This window comes from Sprattus sprattus (assembly GCF_963457725.1).
Source record: "Sprattus sprattus genome assembly, chromosome: 13".
NCBI lineage: Eukaryota > Metazoa > Chordata > Actinopteri > Clupeiformes > Clupeidae > Sprattus > Sprattus sprattus.
In genome coordinates, this window is record NC_137911.1 from 4,003,555 (window position 1) to 4,024,934 (window position 21,380).

At 42.0% G+C, this 21,380-nt stretch overlaps 1 protein-coding gene across 1 annotated transcript in view; it reads right to left on the reverse strand.

Moving 5' to 3' along the window:
• Positions 1 to 19,824, reverse strand: part of ralgapa2 (Ral GTPase activating protein catalytic subunit alpha 2) — a 136,471-nt gene extending 116,647 nt beyond the window's left edge. Inside the window, exon 1 of the mRNA XM_080850757.1 lies at positions 19,630 to 19,824. Coding sequence (XP_080706883.1) covers positions 19,630 to 19,735 — 106 coding nt within the window. The 5' untranslated portion in view covers positions 19,736 to 19,824. The remainder of the gene's footprint in view (positions 1 to 19,629) is intronic.
• Positions 19,825 to 21,380: the final 1,556 nt, after the last annotated feature.

Sequence of the window (21,380 nt, forward strand, 5' to 3'; positions counted from 1 at the left end):
ACTGGAATACCCTCCCTACTGATGTGAGGGAGTGCGCCTGTATCTCAGTGTTCAAAAACAAACTTAAGAAATGGATGAAAAATACCCAAACCTGCAACCATAATTAGGCCACTGCATTACTTACACCGTAAATAACTCATTTTTATGTCAAACAGCTTGTCTGTCTGATTTTTACAATTTGTTATCTTAACTGCACTGTTTTGTCACACTGTTGTTTACCTTGTATGTCTGTCTGGTTTTTACAATTTGTTTTCTTAAACTGCACAGTTTTGTCAAACTGTTGCTTATCTTTTTTTTATTATTATTTCTATAAATTATATAATTTTGTATTATTATTTATTTCTTTTATTTCCATATCTCTCTGTCATGCCATGCCAAGAGACAACTGATGAAAACTAGCTAACCACGCTAATTCCGGTGCATTTACATTTTCTGGGAAATGTTTATCAATGCACACTGTCCCTTTTCAAATAAATGCATAAATAAATACATAAATGAAGTACAGCACAGTGGGACAACATGCTATAACTCCTCTCTTTCCATGAAGTACAGCACAGTCGAAGAACATACTATAACTCCTCTCTTTCCATGAAGTACAGCACAGTCGAAGAACATACTATAACTCCTCTCTTTCCATGAAGTACAGCACAGTTGACACCTTCCTCTTACACCTTGCACACTGCATCTGTCAAAGAGCCTTGTTTAATTGTGAAATGTGGTTGTTGAAAAGGCCTTTGATTTTCAACTGTCAGATGTAAATGTACTGCTTGCTAAGGCCAAACTCTTCAACTCCATTGGCAAGCAGACCTAAGACAAGGAGGGTGTTTCAGTCTCTCAAGTCTGCCTTTCAAATATTGACTTAAGAGTGTGCGCAGCCCTCACAAAACGCTTCAGCCAAGGACCTGTTAAGCACCAGGGCGCCCAGTGTGAACAGCGCAGGAGGAGGCCCACTCCAGAGCAGTCATCTCTGTCAATATGACCCCAGAGCTCCAAAGCAAGCCCCTCCACCCATTTGTTTCATTCGCTTAGTGTCTTCTAGGCTCTCTTTCTTTCAGTCTCTTCTGTTTTTCCTCGTCTTGTTTGCCCCCTTTCTCTTGCTTTCTATTTCTTAAAAAAAAAAGCCTTTCAAAGAATGATAGTAGTGTGAGGGAAGTCAGTGTACATTATTAACTAGGAACCTTTGCTAACTTGGTGGACAATATGGGTCAAGTTTTGACACAGGGTCAGTCAAGGTTACTGGTGAAAGCTGACTGGTAAAAAGGAGAAGCAAGTAGGTCCAAACAGCCCCACACAAGAGCCGTGGTGGCAGCACAGCACACCACGGCAAGGCTGGGTGTGTGGGTGGGTGGGACTGTTATCTGCAGGGCTCACATGCAGGCCTTTTCAACGCTCCTCATTGTGTTAGGTCTCTTCCTGCCACTCAGGAAAACACACTGACTCATCAGAGAGAAGAGAAGAGAGTCCTGAAGCAGGCACATCCTCTGGACACGTGTGTGTGTGTGTGTGTGTGTGTGTGTGTAAATGTGTGTGTAAATGTGTGTGGGGGGGGGAGAGAAAGAGAGAGGAGTGAGAGAAAGAGATTATGGAGAAAACTTTCACTGCCTTCTCTTTACATTTACTTTTGCCTGTTTGAGCCATGCATGGCAACATATGTGTACATGATGTTTATATTTAGTAGTTGTATCAGTTGGAATGATTGCACCAATGTGTATACTTGTGTGTGAGATGGATGATAACCAGTCCACCATCAGGAGCAGCAAGGCCAACCAAAACACACACGCTGTTCTTCCTGGTCCATCAATGCTGCTGACTCCCTCTCATTTCCCAGCCAAGATGGAGGAGAACCTCACACTCCCCACAGTCTAAAAGAGGTCTGTGGGTCTATTTCACATGGCCATGTGAACATGTCAAAATTGAATAATTACCCTGCTGCTCCATCAAGGGACGTCTAGAAATAGCACTTTACAGAGAAAAGGAGGCCATGCCATCATCATGTGTCTGTCTACATCCTCAACTGTCAAAGCCATTTGCTGTGGTAGATCTCATGGTGGATATCTTAGTATTGGCTTGGTTTATTTATGTGTGAGTCTGGGTGAGTGGGTGAGTGTGTGTTTATGCATGTCTGAGTTTGGGATTATGCATGTTTGCCATGTTTCTGCCTGCTTTAATACATTGTGTGTGTGAGTGTGTGTATCAAAGGGTTGTGTGAGTGGTAACACATCGCCTAGTAAGTGTGTGTGTGTGTGTGTGTGTGTGTGTGTGTGTATGTGTAGAGAAAGAAAAAAGTGTCTGTTTCCTCTGATGGGCGAGGCCTGTCAGTCAGGGCAGCAGAGCAGAGCAGAAATGACAGGATCAGTCCATGCTGGCGTTATGTCAGTGGCCCGTCAGCACCCGTCAGGCTGCTCTCTCCATCCGGCAGCCATCCGTCTGTCCAAGGGCATTATCCTCCCAGCCCATCTCCGGAGCATGACGGATCAAGAGCATGGGGATTGACATCCGTGTCAAAACACCACCGTTGAGTGAGTATGAGTGCTGCCACACGTCTTGATGAGAATCTTAGCGAATGCTACCGAGGCTTCCGGTCCTGCCAACAGAGCCCAATCACTGACCCTGCACGGCTTTATGTTCTTCTCCAGCACAGTGTCATTCTCCATCATCACACAGTGCAACTCAATGGCCAGCTTTGTGTCCAGAAGGTCACCATGACATCAGGAACCAGGGAGCTGTACCAGGGTAAACATCACACTAAAGTTGGTTCCAGTTTGTCCTCATAAACCACTACATTAGGTACAGTATGCCCAGTCCTACCATGAAGCAGTCCGTTTGAAAAAGCTGACTGAAGGAACAGGAAAGCTGTAGAATTGTATTTAAAAACTGCATCAGACTCCCAAAACAGGACGCTATTATCTGACAACAGTATTCTGGCTGGCTGACCTTCACAGCGAGTCATGACAATGTTATAGGCCTGTTTCTTTTTCCCTAGATCTCCACCGTTATGGAGCAGAACCCAACATTGTTTAAGACTGGCTGCAGCTGAGGGGACTGCTGACTCTGCAGGCATTGAGATCACTTGCTCTCAGACGTCCACTGCCAAGCACAGCGATCCCAAAACAATAGCATCTCTCTCAGCGAGAGCCCCAGCCAAGTTCCACAGCGGAAACCAGACCTGTGGGGGTCGATTGCCTTTCCAAGACAATTGATTTGTAATTCAACTCTCTTGATCTGTAATCCGTAAGATTAGATACAGTATACCAAAAGCTGTATAGTCCTACATAATCAAATTAATTACTGATCACTGCAGCAAAGACCAGCTGAAAGTTTCAAGCATACATTTTTCTAGAATCATCCATTCTTAATGTATTTTTTCACCTGAGGCTATTCTAAGTGACTTTACACAGTTCAGCTGATGCAAGCTTCAGTGATATTGTTTCAGATGAGTTTGGGGACATTTCCCACAAGGTTTGCAGCAAAGTGATCCCTTTAGGTTACCTTACATCTTCGAACATTTTAATTCAGCCATGAAAAGCCTGGGGCATGACTGCCATTTCAGTACCAGCTGGGAAGAAGCCATCAGGGAGAACAAGGCAAGAAGTAATAATAACCTGGAGCCAGAATGGATGAGCAGATGCACCATTTATTGGAAACTCCTGCCGGAAAAAAAAGCACTATCTTCCCAGACTAGAGCATCCCTAAGGTCCGTTTAGGCTGGAAGATGGGAAGATTCAGAGGTATTCTTAAAGGGGGTTCTGTTCTGGCTGATGACTAATACACAATTAGTTGATTAGTAAAAGGCCTGGACTATTTTGTCCTAAATTGTCAGGCATTATTTGTCATAACTAATGAATGTCGTCCCAGTGAATGTATGAGTGAGTGAGTGTGTGAGTGTGTGAGTGTGTGAGTGTGTGAGTGTGTGAGTGTGTGAGTGTGTGAGTAATTTAGACAGAGCTCCAAGAACACAGTGTAGCTGTGCGAGTCAGGTGGGAGGAAATGATTTGAGCCTCAGCAAAAGAGCAAAACTACAGGAGGCCCTTGGAGACGTATAAAACTGCCTTCATGATGAATTAAATTGGAATGGGTTCAAAAAATCTTTCACGATAATGTTCACATGGAGAAAACAGCCCAGGATTGGTCATTCAAACAATTTCATTAATTCTAGAAAAGAGGTTGATATGAGTTATCCACAGTGAGCCGTTCCTGACAAGTGGCATGAAGGTCAGTTAAATTAGTAATTCTAGAATATTGATTGGTTAAGATTAGTTACCAGGCAGGAACGGAAAACCCACATGTATTTCATTGGTTAATACCAGCTACAACGTCGTTTGCCTAACTTTTAATGGGGTGTCACGTTTAACGCTGCTGTTCAACATTTAAAGCAACTGAATTACACTTGTGATAGGTGTAATCTGTAGCAGTAAATATTGTAAACGTAAATAACTGATAAAGGATGTATGGTACACTTCAAAAACACAGGTAATCGCTGGGTTTTTGCTCAAAATAGAGGTCTTGGTATTAGCCAGTTCCTGTCTGGTAACTAATCTTAACCAATCAATATTCTAGAATTACATCTGTCAACCCATCGTTTTTGAGTCAACCCATCGTTTACCGACAGATGGCATGAATTATCTTTAATTAAACACAGCTCACTCAAATGAGGCTAGCAGAAACATGCTTCATGAAGTCAATCCTTTGTGTTTGGTGACCGGAGTCACGTGTGAACAGGCAAGCAGGTGTTGCCATAGTGACAGGGTTCCTCCACGGCATGGAGAGAGTGTTGAATCGAATGCAGCGGTACCAGCACGGGTTGCAGAAGCCCAGCCTGTCAGGCACACAATGGCAGCAGAGGACACATACGCCTGCACCTCCAACAGAGAACACTGTCCTTGAACCACAGACAGAGAGAAGGACAAAGAGCCAAATGCAAAGAAGGGCTCCCTGCATCACTTTTATTGCACCCAGTTAAGAGTAGAGGAGACGAACGAGGAGCGCTCCTGAGGTAGACAAGCCATCACAGTGAGACGGGATTCAGGAGATGCTGTGTGGCAGTGCGCCTCATCTTGGGGTGGCATGGCATGCTGCCCAGCATCTGCGGATAGACCGCTGGCACAGCCCGCTGCCTTCAAACGCAGCAGGCATTTGAGCACCAGTGCCAGTTCCAAATAATGTCTCTCCTTCAGAGGGGGCTGGCCCAGTGGTGCTATGGAAGTCCTTTTGCCCTTTAGACGAGCTTCCTTTGTATCTTAAGACAAAGAAAAAAACTAAGAACAACCAAGAGCTCAGTAACAGAAATTACAGAAATAACAGAAGCAACTGAGAGCCAAGAAGCCACTGCTCCCACTCAGCAGCCACTAGAATGAGCAGTGACTTTTGACCATACAAAACTGAGGTTAATGATAAAACCACAGCTGCCAGCTGAGCAGACACGCGCTGCAATTAGATTATGCAAGTCAGAAAGGCCCTTCTGCAGGCTATGCATTCTCTCGCCCTTGGCAACACATATTTGCCAACATCACCGGATATAGCCTAACCGGTTGTCTGTCGAGATTTTACAAAGAGGTGTCATTACAAAGACATCGGGAACACTTTCTCTCAAGAGCCCGTTAGAACACTGCTCTACAGGCATTCTTGAGACATGGGACAAAACACCACCACAAATGTCCACCAACTGCTACTGATATCAGGTTTAATAATTAACATTTTTAATTGTAACTGTTAAAAAACTAAAGGGTTACTACAGGAAATAATGCATGACAACATAGATGTACTGTCATGTCAGATTTACTTTCTATAACTTTAAAGTAAATGTGTATAAAAACATCTTTTTAGTTTGAATGCTTTACTGATTAATTGAAAGTTAAATTATTAAAATGACTACAAATACAATGTTTTTCACCACCATCAGACCTGTATCAACTAGACCATAGAGGTCACCTCCGTCAAATTAACATTTAGTTTTTTTGTTAGTAGTAGTTGTTAGAGTAGTTCTCAGTAAAATGTAAGACAAGTTGTATCTCAGTATGTTGTATGTTAATGTATTTAGCAGTGTAATTTATCTTAGCATAAAAGTTGATATTGCATCATTGTTGCCCCATGTCTCAAGAATTCCTCTATAATATATATAGCCTATTATTCCTTGTCAACCGACTGCGGCCTAAGTGAAAACACATCGAGCCACAACAAGACATCTAGTTTATCACATCACACCATAGTAGATCTCTCACAAACTATATTTAACAGACAGGCAGTTCAACAGCTAATATAGGCAAACCAAGTCTCAAGACCAGCTTGGCAGTCTCAGAAGGGATAAGGGCAAATAGCAAAGCCATTCAGCCGCAATCTGTAATCTCAGCTGCAATATCTGTCATAGCCTTTCAGTTCTCACCAAATGATCACTGTTATTATCAGATAATGATTCCAACTTCAAGGGGGGCAATTGGTGAGAGACTCTATAGACCCATGCCTGAGCAGTAAGTCTAAGACAGCGTTCGCATGACAACAGAGTTTTTCTTGCATTTCTTATGCTGCAAATTATAGCCTACAAATGAACAAGATAAGCAACAAAACAATGGCACCAGATAAACGAGACCAGATAAATCCTTCCCCTCAAGGAGAATGAGAGGTGATTGGATAAAGTTGTCATCATTTTCAATTAACCAAATTTCCACTTGTCCACGCAGCAACGTAAAATTGCGTTTTCACAAGTATCCACTCTGTTTACAAAAAGAAATACAAAAAAATATGCATTTTTGCTTTTTTAATTGTATTGGTGTGGATGCCACCTTAGAATCCGGCCTCGGACCCAGAGGCTTTGACAGGGTATCAACCCCTCAGGTGTGCTAAGTGCAGGCTGCCGGTGACAAGGACACTCTACTAAGAACTTTCCCTCTCTGCTCTCGGATCTTTAAAAGCTGACTAATCTTGGCAGCTTAGCGGCAGTTAGCGGCTAAAGTGGAGGCTGCCACTCTCACTCTTGAGGTCACCCTCAAATACCTCACTTAATGAAGTCACAGTGTCAAGCTCTAGCCCTTGACGGCTTTCTCTCCGCAGGCCCGGCATCAGTGCACAGTGCACAGAGAGTGGAGAGTGGTAAGGCTGGTTTTCATTCCAAGAGCTGAAAACTAGCACTGTATTCAGGCAATGCTTCTAACCGCCATTCAACTTTGTTATAGGTCTAGAGTAGATACATTTAGACTAGCTCTTCACGTGCTTCTGCTCTCTGACACAGGTGGAGGGAGTTTGAAGTAGATCTTCATGTGCAGCTACTCCAAAAGAGCTGAAAATAAAGGGGTGAGATGTCAGAGAGTCAAGGACCAATGACTAAAGATTTGCCTACTTGGTGCCACATGAAACAGGAGCCCATTGGATATGTTGGACAGCAGCGGACACAAACCAACCATACCTGACTGACCAGTTTTGTTCATTTGCCGTTTTAATTGCACAATAAATATGACCTACAGGACACTCTGTGCCTTCCTGTTTCAGTGGAACACCACACATGACTAACTTGACCCTCCAGCATGAAAGGGCTTTGGGGACATGCTGTGTGTGTGTATGCTGCTGAGTTATCAAGAAGCTACTTCACTTCTGACTCCTGATTTCCGTTCAGGGTCACCTTTCTGCGTCTGACTGCCCTTAAAAGCCTCACCGCACTCATATACCTGACCTAACCAACCAACACTGAAAAGAACAATGATTCTGGCTATTTATTAGTTATTTAACATACAGCAATTCTATACCATTATTCACTAGGAATTACTTTTCTCTTCATCTCCTGCTTGGGGACATGGGTGTTCTGGACCTTAAAATTCTGATATACATCTTAACTTAAATGAAAGGCATCCAAAACTAGAATAATATACAAAATATCTTTTGCAAAATTTGATGCCAAAATAATATCTAGGAGGGGCATACACATTCATTCCAAACAAATACACTTTTTTATCTGTAACCCAGTGTAAACCAACCCTCCAATAAATATAAGGTTTAAACACCTACAAACGCACGCTCCCTCACACACAACTGTTTGAAAGACCTCTTCATTCAGGTATGTATTTGTACCCAAAATATTGTGTTTGATATACAAACATCAGAGACAGCAGGAATGGCGTGTGGGTTTACATGTGTGGCGTGCACACTCCCCCTCAGCAGTGACAGGTCCAGGCTGCTCCCAGCTCCTGCTGGAAGGATGTCTCGCCTATTATCCAGACCGCTCATAAAAGATTCAGGCACACAAACACCACTGAAAAACAAAAGGTCCATTCTCTGTGTCTCTCAGTATAAAGGGGATTCTGTGTCGCTGAGAGACACGTGTGGTTAGGACACTACATACATTAATTGGTAAGTTCTTAAAAAGCACAGTGAAATAGCCGAAGCCTTACAAGCCTAAGAACAACAAAGGTCAAACAAACAAATACATGTAATACAGTGAGGCCAGAGCAAAGAATACTGGATCAAAAACAGCACCAAAACACAAACAAAATATAACTCAGCAAAGTGATTTCCACCATGCTCAAAGAGAGAGCAAAATGGAAATACAACTAAGCTATGTATCCACCTCAGAAACCAGTGGAAGTGCAACCTCTGCCAGAGTCCTAAATGAGTACACTAATGACTATTATAATCTTCTTCACTCATCAGTAGATCTATGACTGTTACAGTGGGTTGCACTCAGGTGAAGACAAATAAGAGTCTAAAAGTCACACAAACGTCATGGGTTCTCCATATAACCTCTGCCATGCAACTCCTGTCAAATATTCTCAAAAGCTGGACAATAAAAAGGTATATCATGGCCTCACACTCCAAAAAGACCAAACATAAGATCAAATGTGACCAACACTTTGTCAGGGAAACATCTAGAAGGCTGAGCCAAATTAACCAAGATATGGGCTCCCCAACAATGTTTTCAAGACTTGGCATCTAGTCATGAAGTCATTGTATTTCCTTGCGCTTCCTAGTTTGGTGATATTGCATGGGGAAGGGGAACCCCAACTCGCACGCTACTTTGGTTTAGGTATAGCCCTAGTTTTGATTACTAGACTGTGTCCGCAAAGACAAATGGCAAAACACTGCTCTACGAGATAACTCAGAGCTCAGAAGCTGCCTTGCCCCTTTTCCCATTCTTTCTTAAAATGAGAGCAGATTTTGAGAAGCTCAGTTTTGTGGCCTTAAGGCCGTTTTTTACTTCTCCGATTCGGTCGTAGAGGGACACTATGGCACGCCTTGGCACGCCTTGGCAACACCTTCACCCAGGTGTTAACGCCCATCCGAGCCCTCGGAGAGATGGCCGGAGAGGAACGCTTTTTTCTAACTTTTCGGAGAGAGTCGGAGAGAGTCGGATGCCCCCTTGGCTGTGATTGGTCCACTAACGACATTATTTCCCAACGACATCATCACCCACCGAGTCAATGTCTCTCATAAAAGAAAATAATCACCAAGTTCTACAACAGTGTAATCCAGCTGATTCCAACCACTATATACAGTCCCGCTCAGCAGTATTGGCACCCCTAGTGAATATGAGCAAACAGGCTATGAAAAAATATGTCTGCTGTTTATCCTCTTGGTCTTCCACTCAAAATATTCATAAAAATCTTACCTTTTCATTGAGGTAAAATAATTGAGAGAAAAAGTTTTTTTTTTTTTACATTAAATAAATATTATTCTTCAACACATGTGTGCACAGGTATTGGCACCCCTTAATTAAATGTTTTGTGCAGCCTCCCTTTGCCAAGATAACAGCTCTGAGTCTTCTCCTATAATGCCTCATAAGGTTGGTGTCCACATGGCACGGGATCTGACACCATTCTTACATACAGTATCTCTCCAGATCCTTCAGATTCTGAGGTCAACGCTTATAGACTCGGCTTCAGCTCATCCCACAGATTTTCTTTGGGGTTTAGGTCGGGGGACTGTGATGGCCATGGCAAAACCTTTATTCTGCGGCCGGTGAACCATTTTTGTGTTGATTTTGAGGTATGCTTCGGATCATTGTCCTGCTGGAAGGTCCAACCATGGCCCATTTTAAGTTTACTAGAGGGGGCTGTTAGGTTTTCATTTAATATCTGCTGGTATTTGATCGAGTCCATGATACCATGTATCCTAACAAGATGTCCAGGGCCTTTGGAAGAAAAACAGCCCCACAACATCAAAGATCGGCCACCATACTTCACAGTAGGTATGGGGTGCTTTTCTGTATGGCTATCTTTCTGTCTACGCCAAACCCACCTTTGTTGTTTTTGCCAAAAAGCTTTATTTTGGTCTCGTCTGACCATTTAACTCAGTCCCATTGAAAGTCTGACTTCCATTTGGCAAACTGTAGGCACTCTAGTTTGTTGTTGATTGACAGCAGAGGCTTTTTTCTGGCAACCCTTCAAAACAACCTGTGGTGATGTAGGTGGCGTCTGATGGTAGTTTTGGAGACTTTCTAACCCCAAGACTCAACTAATGTCTGCAATTCTCCAGCTGTGATCCTTGGAGATTATTTTGCCAGTTGAACCATCCTCCTCACGGTGCGTGGGGTCAATGTACACACACGTCGTCTTTCAGGCTGATTCTTAACATCACCTGACGCTTTAAACTTCTTTATTAATTCCATGATAGTGGAAATGGGTATTTTCAACTGGTACGAGACTTTCTTGTGTCCATTTCTTGATTTGTGCAGCTCAACAACTTTTTATTGCACATTGTCACTGTGTTCTTGGGTCTTTCCCATTGTGATGAATGACTAATGGAATTTGGCCTGTGTCATCTCATATTTGTACATCAGTGGAACAGGAAGTCATGGTTAACCTCTTAAGAGTTCATAATTAAACAGGTGAACTTAAACATGTAAAACATGACTGGAAATATACTTCAGTTAGATTTCAATTATAAGATTTTTCTAGGGGTGCCAATAATAGTGGTACACATGTTTTTGTAAAAAATATTTATTTAATCTCAACCGTTGTTTTCTCTTACAATAATTTAACTTCAATGTAAAGGTAAGACTTTTGTGAATATTTTGAGTGAAACACCAAGAGGATAAACAGCACAGACATATTTTTTCATACCCTGTTTGCTCATATTCACTAGGGGTGCCAATACTGCTGAGCGGGACTGTATATAACACTTGTTGTCTATATACATCTCACTCACGGTGTGTGTCGAACTCACTTTCATTAATCCAGCCTACTGATTTTTGTTTAGCCTCCTATCTTGATCTATTTCTTTTTATTCAGACGTTACATAACTTTCATGACCACAAATATAAATTGGCCAGCGAATGAATTTGTCCCTTAATGTAGAATGGAGCAAAGCCTCATGGGAAATTGGACAACTCCTGCACAGTTAAACTGTTCAACAAACTCCCGCACATAGGAAGAAGGCTGTTATCCTAAATGGGATTTATTTTATTGTCAAAAACGCAAAGTGGAGTTTATTTACAGCCAACACCATTGTATTACAAACACTGACAACACACACACATAATGAGAAGGTAGCCTACTGGCGATTCTCTTGCCTTTAATCTTTCACATTTGAATAATGTAAAACGTCGTTTTAAAGCGCCGTTGCCGTCCTTATAATTATTATTGCCACGGTAAATTACTTTCAGCACGCACAGCCGTGGTAGAAGTGTATAAGGCCTGTAAGTACGATCAAATCCTTCTGAATCCGACCAACCGCCCATTTATTTTCGAGGGCGGAGAAGGTCGGAGAAGGATGCAGAAGTATATTTCACGCTTTACTCACCTCCTGCCTAACTGAGAACTGAGTGACTGTAGGTAGTCAGTGGTTCAATGAGCTTCAACTTCTCTAATCAGAACCCTGGGAGGTTTCATGAGAACATTCCAGAGTGTTCCTGTTATGCTTAGGCGTTGACACTACTGTTCCTTTGATTACTTAGTGGGTGATAGGGTTCCAGACACCAAATCACAGCCATTAAAATGCTCTTGCCTTTATAAACAGTACCCCAGAGCTAGCACCTTAGCAAGCTTCCCCTGTTCAAGGATGCCTAAAATGTGTTCTTGTGAGAAGGCTACAGAGATCACGGTTTGACCTTTGGATAGCCTCAAGCATGCTTACTACTACTTGTTGAAAAGGAAAACTGTTACCAATATGCTCATTGAAAAATATGAAGGCTTGAATTACTCTTTTAAACCCTACATCTTGGCTACCTAATTCAAGGATTCAACAACTGCCTTGTCTACTTTCAGATAAAGACAACGGTCAGTTCATCCAGGAAGACCACTTTACACAACCAAACGTGTTTGCCCTCCTCCATGTCACAACAGACCATATTGAGGAATAACAGGAACTTAGTCTATAACGGATAAAGGGAGGGAGTGGCTCAAGCAAGCTGTGATACAGAAGCAGACTTGGCAGCGCTTGAGCTTAAGCCACTCCCACACCTGCTGCCTGCAGTCCAGTTTGCTGTCACTATGACACCAGCTTCAGATATGGCACTCCTAATGACTATCAAATGTCACCCAACCAGTCCTGCTTCAAACTACACCCAGTGTTTGACAATGGAGCTGACAGGCATCCTGCCAGAAAAGATATAGGTTAGTCTTACCTGAACCGGTACTAAAGAACTCCCAATAACACTTCACAGAAAATGATTAACATTCCTAAGAGATATTTAAACGTAGTCAGTCTGCTGAAAGCATAAACTCAGCACATAAGTCATTCACAATGCAACTTGTGAACTGCACTGTTAATACTGACTTTAACTGTATGACCAGAGTAGGCCTATAATATTAGTTTTACTGTAGTACTGTATACGTTGATAAGAAAAGACTGCCCATTTTGCCCATCTTCATATCCTTTTCAGATGCTTCTCTCTTGATAGAGCCTGATCTCCCTGTGAATCTTTATAAAACAATGAGGATCAAATCAAGCATCAAGCATCAAGCATCAACATCAATATCAGCATGACAATATCAGTAATTAGGCTTTTTGTTGCGCAAGTAAGTTGACAAGCACAAAAGGCTAATGAGTGCCCAGGAGGAAGCAGACAGGCAGTCTATTACCCTCCTGATGCAGCCAGTTCAACTCTGAGGGCTTGTTGACAGTTGAGTCTTTGTGGATCATTAACAGCCACCTGCACTTATCCGCCGAGCAGAGGCCTCACACCAGAATGCAAATTGGCCATGGAAAGTTAGACAAGGGTTGCCCTGTAGATCAACTGCCACGAGAAACCACACTCCATGCGTACAGAATTCTTCTACCATTTCAAAGAATATACAAAAGTAGGCTGAACCTACGTCAACATCACCTCCAGAAAATATAACTGGCCCACAAATTCTTGAAGTTTCTCCCTACAGTTCAACTAGGATGCTAAGTTTAGTGAGGACTAGTGTATTATGGAGTGAAGGCCAAACATAACAAAGCTGAACACATAGTCCACAAATCGTTGCATTAGCCCTGTTAAGCAGGAGTCAGTCATTTGGGTTTCAAAAGCCCAATAGTTACAGAAACAAAACAAAACATGCTAAAACAACATTATGCTATAAATAACTGCTATCTATCTAGTTTCAAAAGTAATTTTCATGGTTCTCCAACCACAGCGTTTTCCACTCTGAATCCCTTTTTCTATTCCCAGATATCTGATGAACAAACCAAAAAACAAGAAGAAAAACAGATCATGGAATTGAGGCGAACCCTGATGCAGACTGTGCTGAGAAGGAGGGGGAGAAATCAAATGTCAGATCTCAGGAGCCCACAGCCAGAGGCAAGAGGCTGGGCTGGAGTCAAGTTTCTCAGGTGTGTCATTCCAACTGTGCCCTAACGGTGGATCACTAAACAGTGGCAGTCCTCCCATACATGCAGCTGACCCAAGATACCTTGTCTTCTTCAAGCTGAACTGCAAAAAAGGAAAAGGGTGTCTACACTGAAGCCCACAGTAAAAAACCAAAACACTTACTTACAAAACCCAAGTGTTATCACCCAAACACTATGTTTTATTTACCCTTGTTTCCATAAAGGCCACCTGCCCCTTTGGATCAGTGTGTTTGTTTACACAGGTTCCAGAGATATGGCAAGATGCTGAGATAAGGGCAACCACATAGTGAGAGCAGAGTGGGAGTCAAGCCTTAGTGAGATCACTTGTGCCTTTAAATGGTCTTAAGATGTACAACACATAGAGCAGTCACCTGACAGCTGTCAGGCTGCCAAAATAATCCTCCGCCAAGACGATGAAGGGGCCTTTGGACAAGAGATCACACTCATGCTAGTCAATGTTCTCTGGCAGGGAGAGAGGGAGGAGCTGGGGGAGGCTGTGTATGATCAGGTGGTCCTCTAATTACCAAACGCAGGCGCAGCCAGCCAAGCAGGACCAACAATGCGTCTACAGCACCTTCCCCACACCCACTGACAGCACAGGCATAGGGTGAATTAACATAACACAACAAAGCAAACACGCAAAGAAAACACCACCACACAAGCACACACACACAAGCACACACACACACACACACACACACACACACACACACACACACACACACGGATATGTGAGGAATTTGGACTTTAAAATTTGTAGGCCAAGACACTGGCATATGACCCTTCTATTGTTAATATTTTACTCATGGTTATTTTTGCTCCATATGTGCTGAGCTCAGCTGAAGCCAGAGGGAAACGGTCCCCAGCAGAGCAGCAGTATTCCTGCCGTTTCAGGATGTAACTGACATTTATAGAGACTTTCCCCCAATTTATAATTGCTTTTACTTTGGGTAAATTGTACCTCTGGGACATGGAAAAGGCCTCCCCTCCCAAGTTTCCAAAAACACAATGGAAAAAGAAAAAAAGTGCTTTTGTGTCTGTGTGTATGATGTGATATTTACATCCATGTGTATTGGTGTGTAGCTTAACTAAGACTGCTGCAACATTAACCAGACAAGAGTGGTTAGGCTTCGTGATCAGCAGCAGCCGGTCTCTGGTCATGTGCATTGAAACCCCAGGGGGACTGGGATTGACACAAGGAATTAAAGAGCGTGTGCAGCGTGGCACCTCATCACTCATCCTGACTTCCTGTCCTCACAGGAACCAGACAGTGGGAGGAAATCCTGCCTCTGATGAAAACACAGCACCCCGCCACACTACGAAGGGGTGGCCACAAAATGGAGGACCTAATAACGCTCACTGTATAAACAAGTGGGCCTTATCTTTCCCCAGATATGTGGAAGAGAGAAAAAAAAACAGCCGGGGAAGCCATGGACAGATTCAACTGGTGTGTGACCTCTGAGTTCTGGTCTTGACATTGAACCCGTGTGGTGTGGAGTCAGCAGGAAAAGAAAGACCCATGGGCAGACCACAGCTCACAGTTCAAACTCTCAGTGCTGCCAGGACAACGTTTGCGGTCACATAAAACAGGTGCTCTGAAACTCAGCTAAGTTGGCACTGATATAGGTCCCCTCAAGCTATGGGTTGATTCCGTAAACTAGACAATCAATCCACATACGCATTCAAACTAAAAACATCCTCATGGTGAGTAACCCTCTGATATTTTTGGAGACTGGAGAGACTTCCATCACAGTCATGAGGAATTGCAATGCAATGACAAACAAAACAATCATAATTTAAATAAAAATATGACTTTGCAAAACAGTATTCCATGCTATCTGAATTAGGCTAACCAGCCATTAAAAAAATATATCAAGTGACTTGTATCCTGAGATAAATCAGGCCTGAAAGTCAACTCACTCTAGCAGGTGGAGAAAAGTACTTCTTCTGAAAGACTCAGAGAAGAGACTCATAGTCAAAGTAACAGACACACACAACACTGATGTACCACAGGATCAATGCTGATGGTTTTACGGAAGATTTGAAAACATTTCATGAGCCTGTTTCTGATTCACTTATGACCATCTCTAGCTCCATGTCTTTATTCAGCCCAGTCATAATGAGGAGGGCATGACATGTCATAGAAGCCAAAAGTAGAGGAGTTCCTCAAGCAACAAGTCCAATTCTATGTCCTGGACCTTGTTTTGCTTTTGGTTCAGAAGAGGCAGCCTAAAAATCATAGTTTACATCAACGTACCATTTAAACCCTTTACTTAAGGTTAAATTAAGCCTTATCGTTTGATTATCTTATGAATTTGTCTTCTCATCCAATAAACAAAATAAAAATGTCTTATACATAATATCCGTGCTTGAGCACAAAATGGTACATGGGATGCTTTAACAAAACGATGTAAGTGAAGGGAAATCAGCAAAATAGGTCAACATATTTGAGGACATCCCAAGGCTCTCAAAAATGTCTTAACAGCAGGTGGTGTCAAATAGCGAATACCCTTGTTTCCGGTCATTGCATCTCTCATTCCATCCTGAATCAGCCTTTTCCATCTTTCATTCCGTACATTTTTGCAATTCATGCATGTTCGGCCATCTGCCACCTGGTCATCCTGAAAGATGCATTCTTTTTCCGGGGCCATAATTTGCTTTAAGATTCCAAAACTACTTCATGGTGCATATTAAGAAGTGGATTACATTCTTACCTATGTTCAGTGTTGGGGAGTAACGGAATACATGTACCGGCGTTACGTATTTAGAATACAAATTACGAGTAACTGTATTCCGTTACAGTTACAATTTAAATCGATGGTATTCAGAATACAGTTACATTGTTGAAATCAATGGAATACATGACGGTACTTCTCTATTTCACGAGTTTATTCACTCTCTAAATAAAATAAGGCAACTTTATGCATTTCCCAGAAGCCCCAACATGAAAACGAATGAAAATGTTATTTGAGTGATCAGTCTGCTGATGGAGTCTTAAGAGGAGCAGGTGCCAGAGCCGGCATAAGAGAGCCAGGGCAGGAATGCGTTTCTATCCTGGAAATGTAATAAGCATTTCATGTTAAAGCAAGAGAAGGAAGATAACTGTGCAACCTCCTTTCGGCTTCGAAAGACTCCACCTCCAACTTGAAAAAGCATCTAAAAGTAAGTTTATTTTTCAATTCGCCCAGGGTAGTCATCTGCTAGTTTAACTGGTCATCTTGCTATAACATAGTTGTATCAGCCAGATGTGTGCCTTTACATTCTCCTATGTGCTGATTTACTAGCCCCGTGACCAGTAAAACTACAGCTTCCCTTGGCTAATTCAAAATAAACTTACTTTAAGATGCTTCTTCAATAATCTAACCTCAGTTTTTAAGCGAATACAGGCTAATTTTAGCTAATGTTAGCTAGCATGTCAAACAGGGCTAATCACAGTCTTTCAACGGCTTATTTTCACTCCACATCGCAACAAAATGACAGATAAGCACTTTGAGCAGGCTCTCCTGCTGAGATACGACCACACTTTACTGGGGTGTGTTGACATGTAGAGTAGGCTAGGTGGGTCAAATATGTAGGTAGGTGGCTCAAAACATACTGGTCTTCAGGTTTACAGGCATTCACAGGCAATGCATGTAAATTGACAGCCTCATTTCTGTGTTAAATCAATTGTTATCTTTTTTCATTTGACATTCGTAAAGGAACAAGGGGTACTCAAGTAGAAATGATGAGGGGCCACAAAAAAAAAATTCAGTGACTCAAGGGGCCATTTATTGGGACCGTGTACGTCCGATAACGTATCATAACATAACGTATGTATAACATTTACAACATTTTATAACATAACATTTCCTTTTTATTAAAAACAAAAATAGTACCTAAAATAAAAATATAATTTTAATTTGGGCATATATTAAAATAAATAACTAAATAAAACCAAACATAACCCTGTTATTAACCATGTTATTAAACAAATAGCCTTCAGACAGCTCATTTTTGTGCTTTGTTTACCAAACTATTTCACATTTCTCACATGTCCCCTTTAATGGGAGAATTGGCCTCTGCTTTCTTTGGCCAATGCTTCAAACCTGGGCTGATATGGTGTGATTGCTATCTGTTTATCGTTGCAACCCCCAGCCTCGTATTGAGATCGCGGCGCGCGGTTTCAAAATAAGAGCGCCCAGCGCGATTTTTTTTTTTTTTTTTTTTTTAATAATTAAAAAAACTTTTCAAAACAGCTCGAGGGCCATTAATAGACACCCCGCGGGCCCCAAAAGGCCGCATTCCTACACTTATAAAATGCAATTCAATGTGGAAGTATTCCAAGTATTCAGAATACAATACTCAGATTAATTAATGTATCGGAATACGTTACAGATTACATTTTTGGGCATGTATTCTGTATTCTGTAACGGAATACGTTTTGAAAGTATCCTTCCCAACACTGCCTATGTTTTACCCTGGCTATTTACTTGCATTAAACATTTTTAAAAAATTTCTGCTATTTCTCCAGTGAACTGTGAATGTCAGAAGCTTAAAACTAGACCATTCTGACGGTACGAAAGGAGAAAAAAGCACCCTAGGACGCTGAAATTTACAATGTTATTCTGGAATCCAGCAAACGGTCTTTGCCAAAGATAGGTCACACAGGGGAAACTTGTCACCAGAGCCCTTTCCTCCATCCCTGGACCAGGTGATCAGAGAAGCATAACAAGGAGACGCAGGACACGCAAGGGAGTCTATTAGAACTCAGTGAAAGCGAGTGGTGGAATCATAGACATATAGAATTCTATATGTCTATGGGTGGAATGCTGAGATGATTCCGAGAGAGAGAGAACAGGCCAACATACTACTCAGTAGTAAACAGTGACACCAACTCTCATGTTTTCTGTAACGGTGGCGAGGCTCGGATGCTGGGGGTTTTCTTAAGGTCCATTACACGCTATAATGTTTTACAGGTTAGAACTAGTTATTAGCTCTATGTTTTTAAAGAACAAAGAGTCAGCCCATATATGTGATAACATAGAGCCTAAAATGATCAAAACGAGGGTTGTGTACAGAAAACGGCTGTACCATGAAGTTACTTTAACCTTATCTATGTCGCTTTGCCAGCAACTATACAGTGCCAGACCAGAAAAAGTAACCTGGTTCTGTTCCCACACCACTATCAATCGCATTGAGCAAATTACCTTCAGTCTCACTCAAATCAATTACGTTTGGGTGAGTAAGATGATACTTCAGCCAACAAATTAGCTAGTCACTTACATCAACCTGTAATGCGAAATTATGTGTATCCTATATTTATTGCTAGCTTTGTACTATTATCATTAGCTTGCCCTTGTCTGTGGCTAATGTTAGTTGACAGATCCCCATACATCATTCCTGGATAGCCTTGTTAGCTGTGATGGTGTTTGCAGCGCAAATAACGGAGTTATTCAGCATCAAATCTATTACTTGAAAATGAACGTATTCTATCGAATTGTTTGCCATCATTAGCAAGCATCCACAGTACGTGGCTAGCCTTTATCAACCACTTAGCCACGAAAGACAGCTAACATTCGTTAGCCACCTGGCTAGACAGAAACGCTAGCGAGCTACTAGCTAGCTTGCTAATATTCCATGCAAATATTATTGTGTGGTAGCTAAACGACCCTTTGTCTGAAGACGGCAGGGCGCCAAGTCCTTACTGTCAGAACTGAGATACCAAGGCATCATTGACAATTAATGACAGTGTGTGCCTGCATGCGAGACAGATAGGGTATAGCTTGCTCTTAAACGCACAGACTGTAAGAAGCCACCGGCCACCTCTATTCTATTACACCAGTCAGTGGCTAGGAAACGCGACGTGTTTGCATTAAAGCCTGATGTCATGTATCTTACCTAGTAGTGAACGAAGATGCTTTAGCCGCGTTAAAACATCCTTCTTTGGGTCCAGAACTTTCTGTGTAGATTTCTTGACGTCTCCATAGCCCCTTCGAGTGAACATTCCGCTGTAGAAGGCAATTGTGGAACCTGAATTCTCCTCCTTTTACCATTCAGTCTACAATGTGTCACTTTGCCCGCAATTGCACTATGATTGCTTGGTAAACTTGCACTGTGCGCAAGTCTCCTCCTTGTCGTGGGTGTGTAAACACGGAAGCGCAAGGTCTCGTAACGTGAGAGTGGCTTGCGTGGCTACGCCCCCAGAGGACGTAGCAGGTTGATTATTAACTGTTGAGCGTCACATGAATTATTTCACTGTCGGGTTAAGTCCTCAGAAAATAACATTTTAAAATAAATTAGCATTCGTGGTCCCATCAAAGTATTTAAATAATTAGATCAATTTTAAGCTGATAAAAACTGATAAAAACAATAGGCTTATCTTATTTAAGACACCCATTGGATTTTAAGATTTGTGGGGTTTTTTTGTCTGTTGGAGAGGCAGATAATTTGACCTCTGTTATGCAAGTGAATTGGTTCCTCCCTCCCATCAGCCTCCTAAACTATCACTGCCATTCCACTTATTTTATAGCATTTTATGAGTTGATCATGAGAGCTCTATCGGGCAAACACGTCGAGAGGACTGTACGCGTATGGATTGAAAAATAAAAAATGAGTTAGTTAGAAAGAAATATTGTCGAGAGTTAGGCCTACAGCTGGAAGAGCAAGCTTTTCATGATAGAACGGTTAACCTGTTTAAAATGGTAAATCATTTTCCTTGTAAATGTTAAGAAAGAAGAAACGCTTATTTAAAAAGTGTTATATTGTAACATTAATTGTGAACATTCACGTATGATTTACTTTTAAGTCTCAAATGTTAAGATCATAGGGTTTTGTGTTGTAGAGTCCTTTAGTATATTAACTCATTATTTTAATTATTAAATACAAGCCTTGTTTTGAAGTCTCAGGAGGAAAGTTTTGCACCCACTTTTGTGAAAATTATACTAATCCGATCAATACAGTACATCTTAGCTAGTTGCTCTGTTTTCTCTTATGGGAGAGGAATAGCGTGCCCTCAACCGCCCTCTTGTGACAATATAGGGTATTACGTCACATTTTTTCCGCATTTTTTGTGGGATTTTGCTGCTCCTAGTGGACAATCTCTCTTGATTGTCAACTAGTATAGTACAGTAGTCCCACACACTACAAGCCTTTTGTGGGCATAGCCTCTTCAGCAACATATTTTGTGACAATTGTCAACAAAGTTCCAATGTGTTGTCTCCAGCCCTATACCTTTTATAACTGTCATACCTGGCCTTGTGAGATCAACTTTCATAAAATATCCCAAATATAAACAGGGACATGTATGACAGTTAGCTGTTCATGAGCCCTCTCCAAATGAGCCCTGGGTCCCTGTGCTGTAATGCTCACTCATGTGTGATACATGGTGATTTATTGTGCTTCTTGGGGATGTTGCATTAGTTTGCTCCCCGCTGGATTGGTACAGATGAAGGGCACGGGGTCAGCATGGCAGACAGACAGATAGACAGACAGACAGACAGACAGACAGACAGACAGACAGACAGACAGACATGCAGGCAGGCAGGCAGGCAGACAGGCAGGCAGGCAGACAGACAGACAGACAGACAGACAGACAGACAGACAGACAGACAGACAGACAGACAGACAGACTCACCCTCTCCACTGTCATT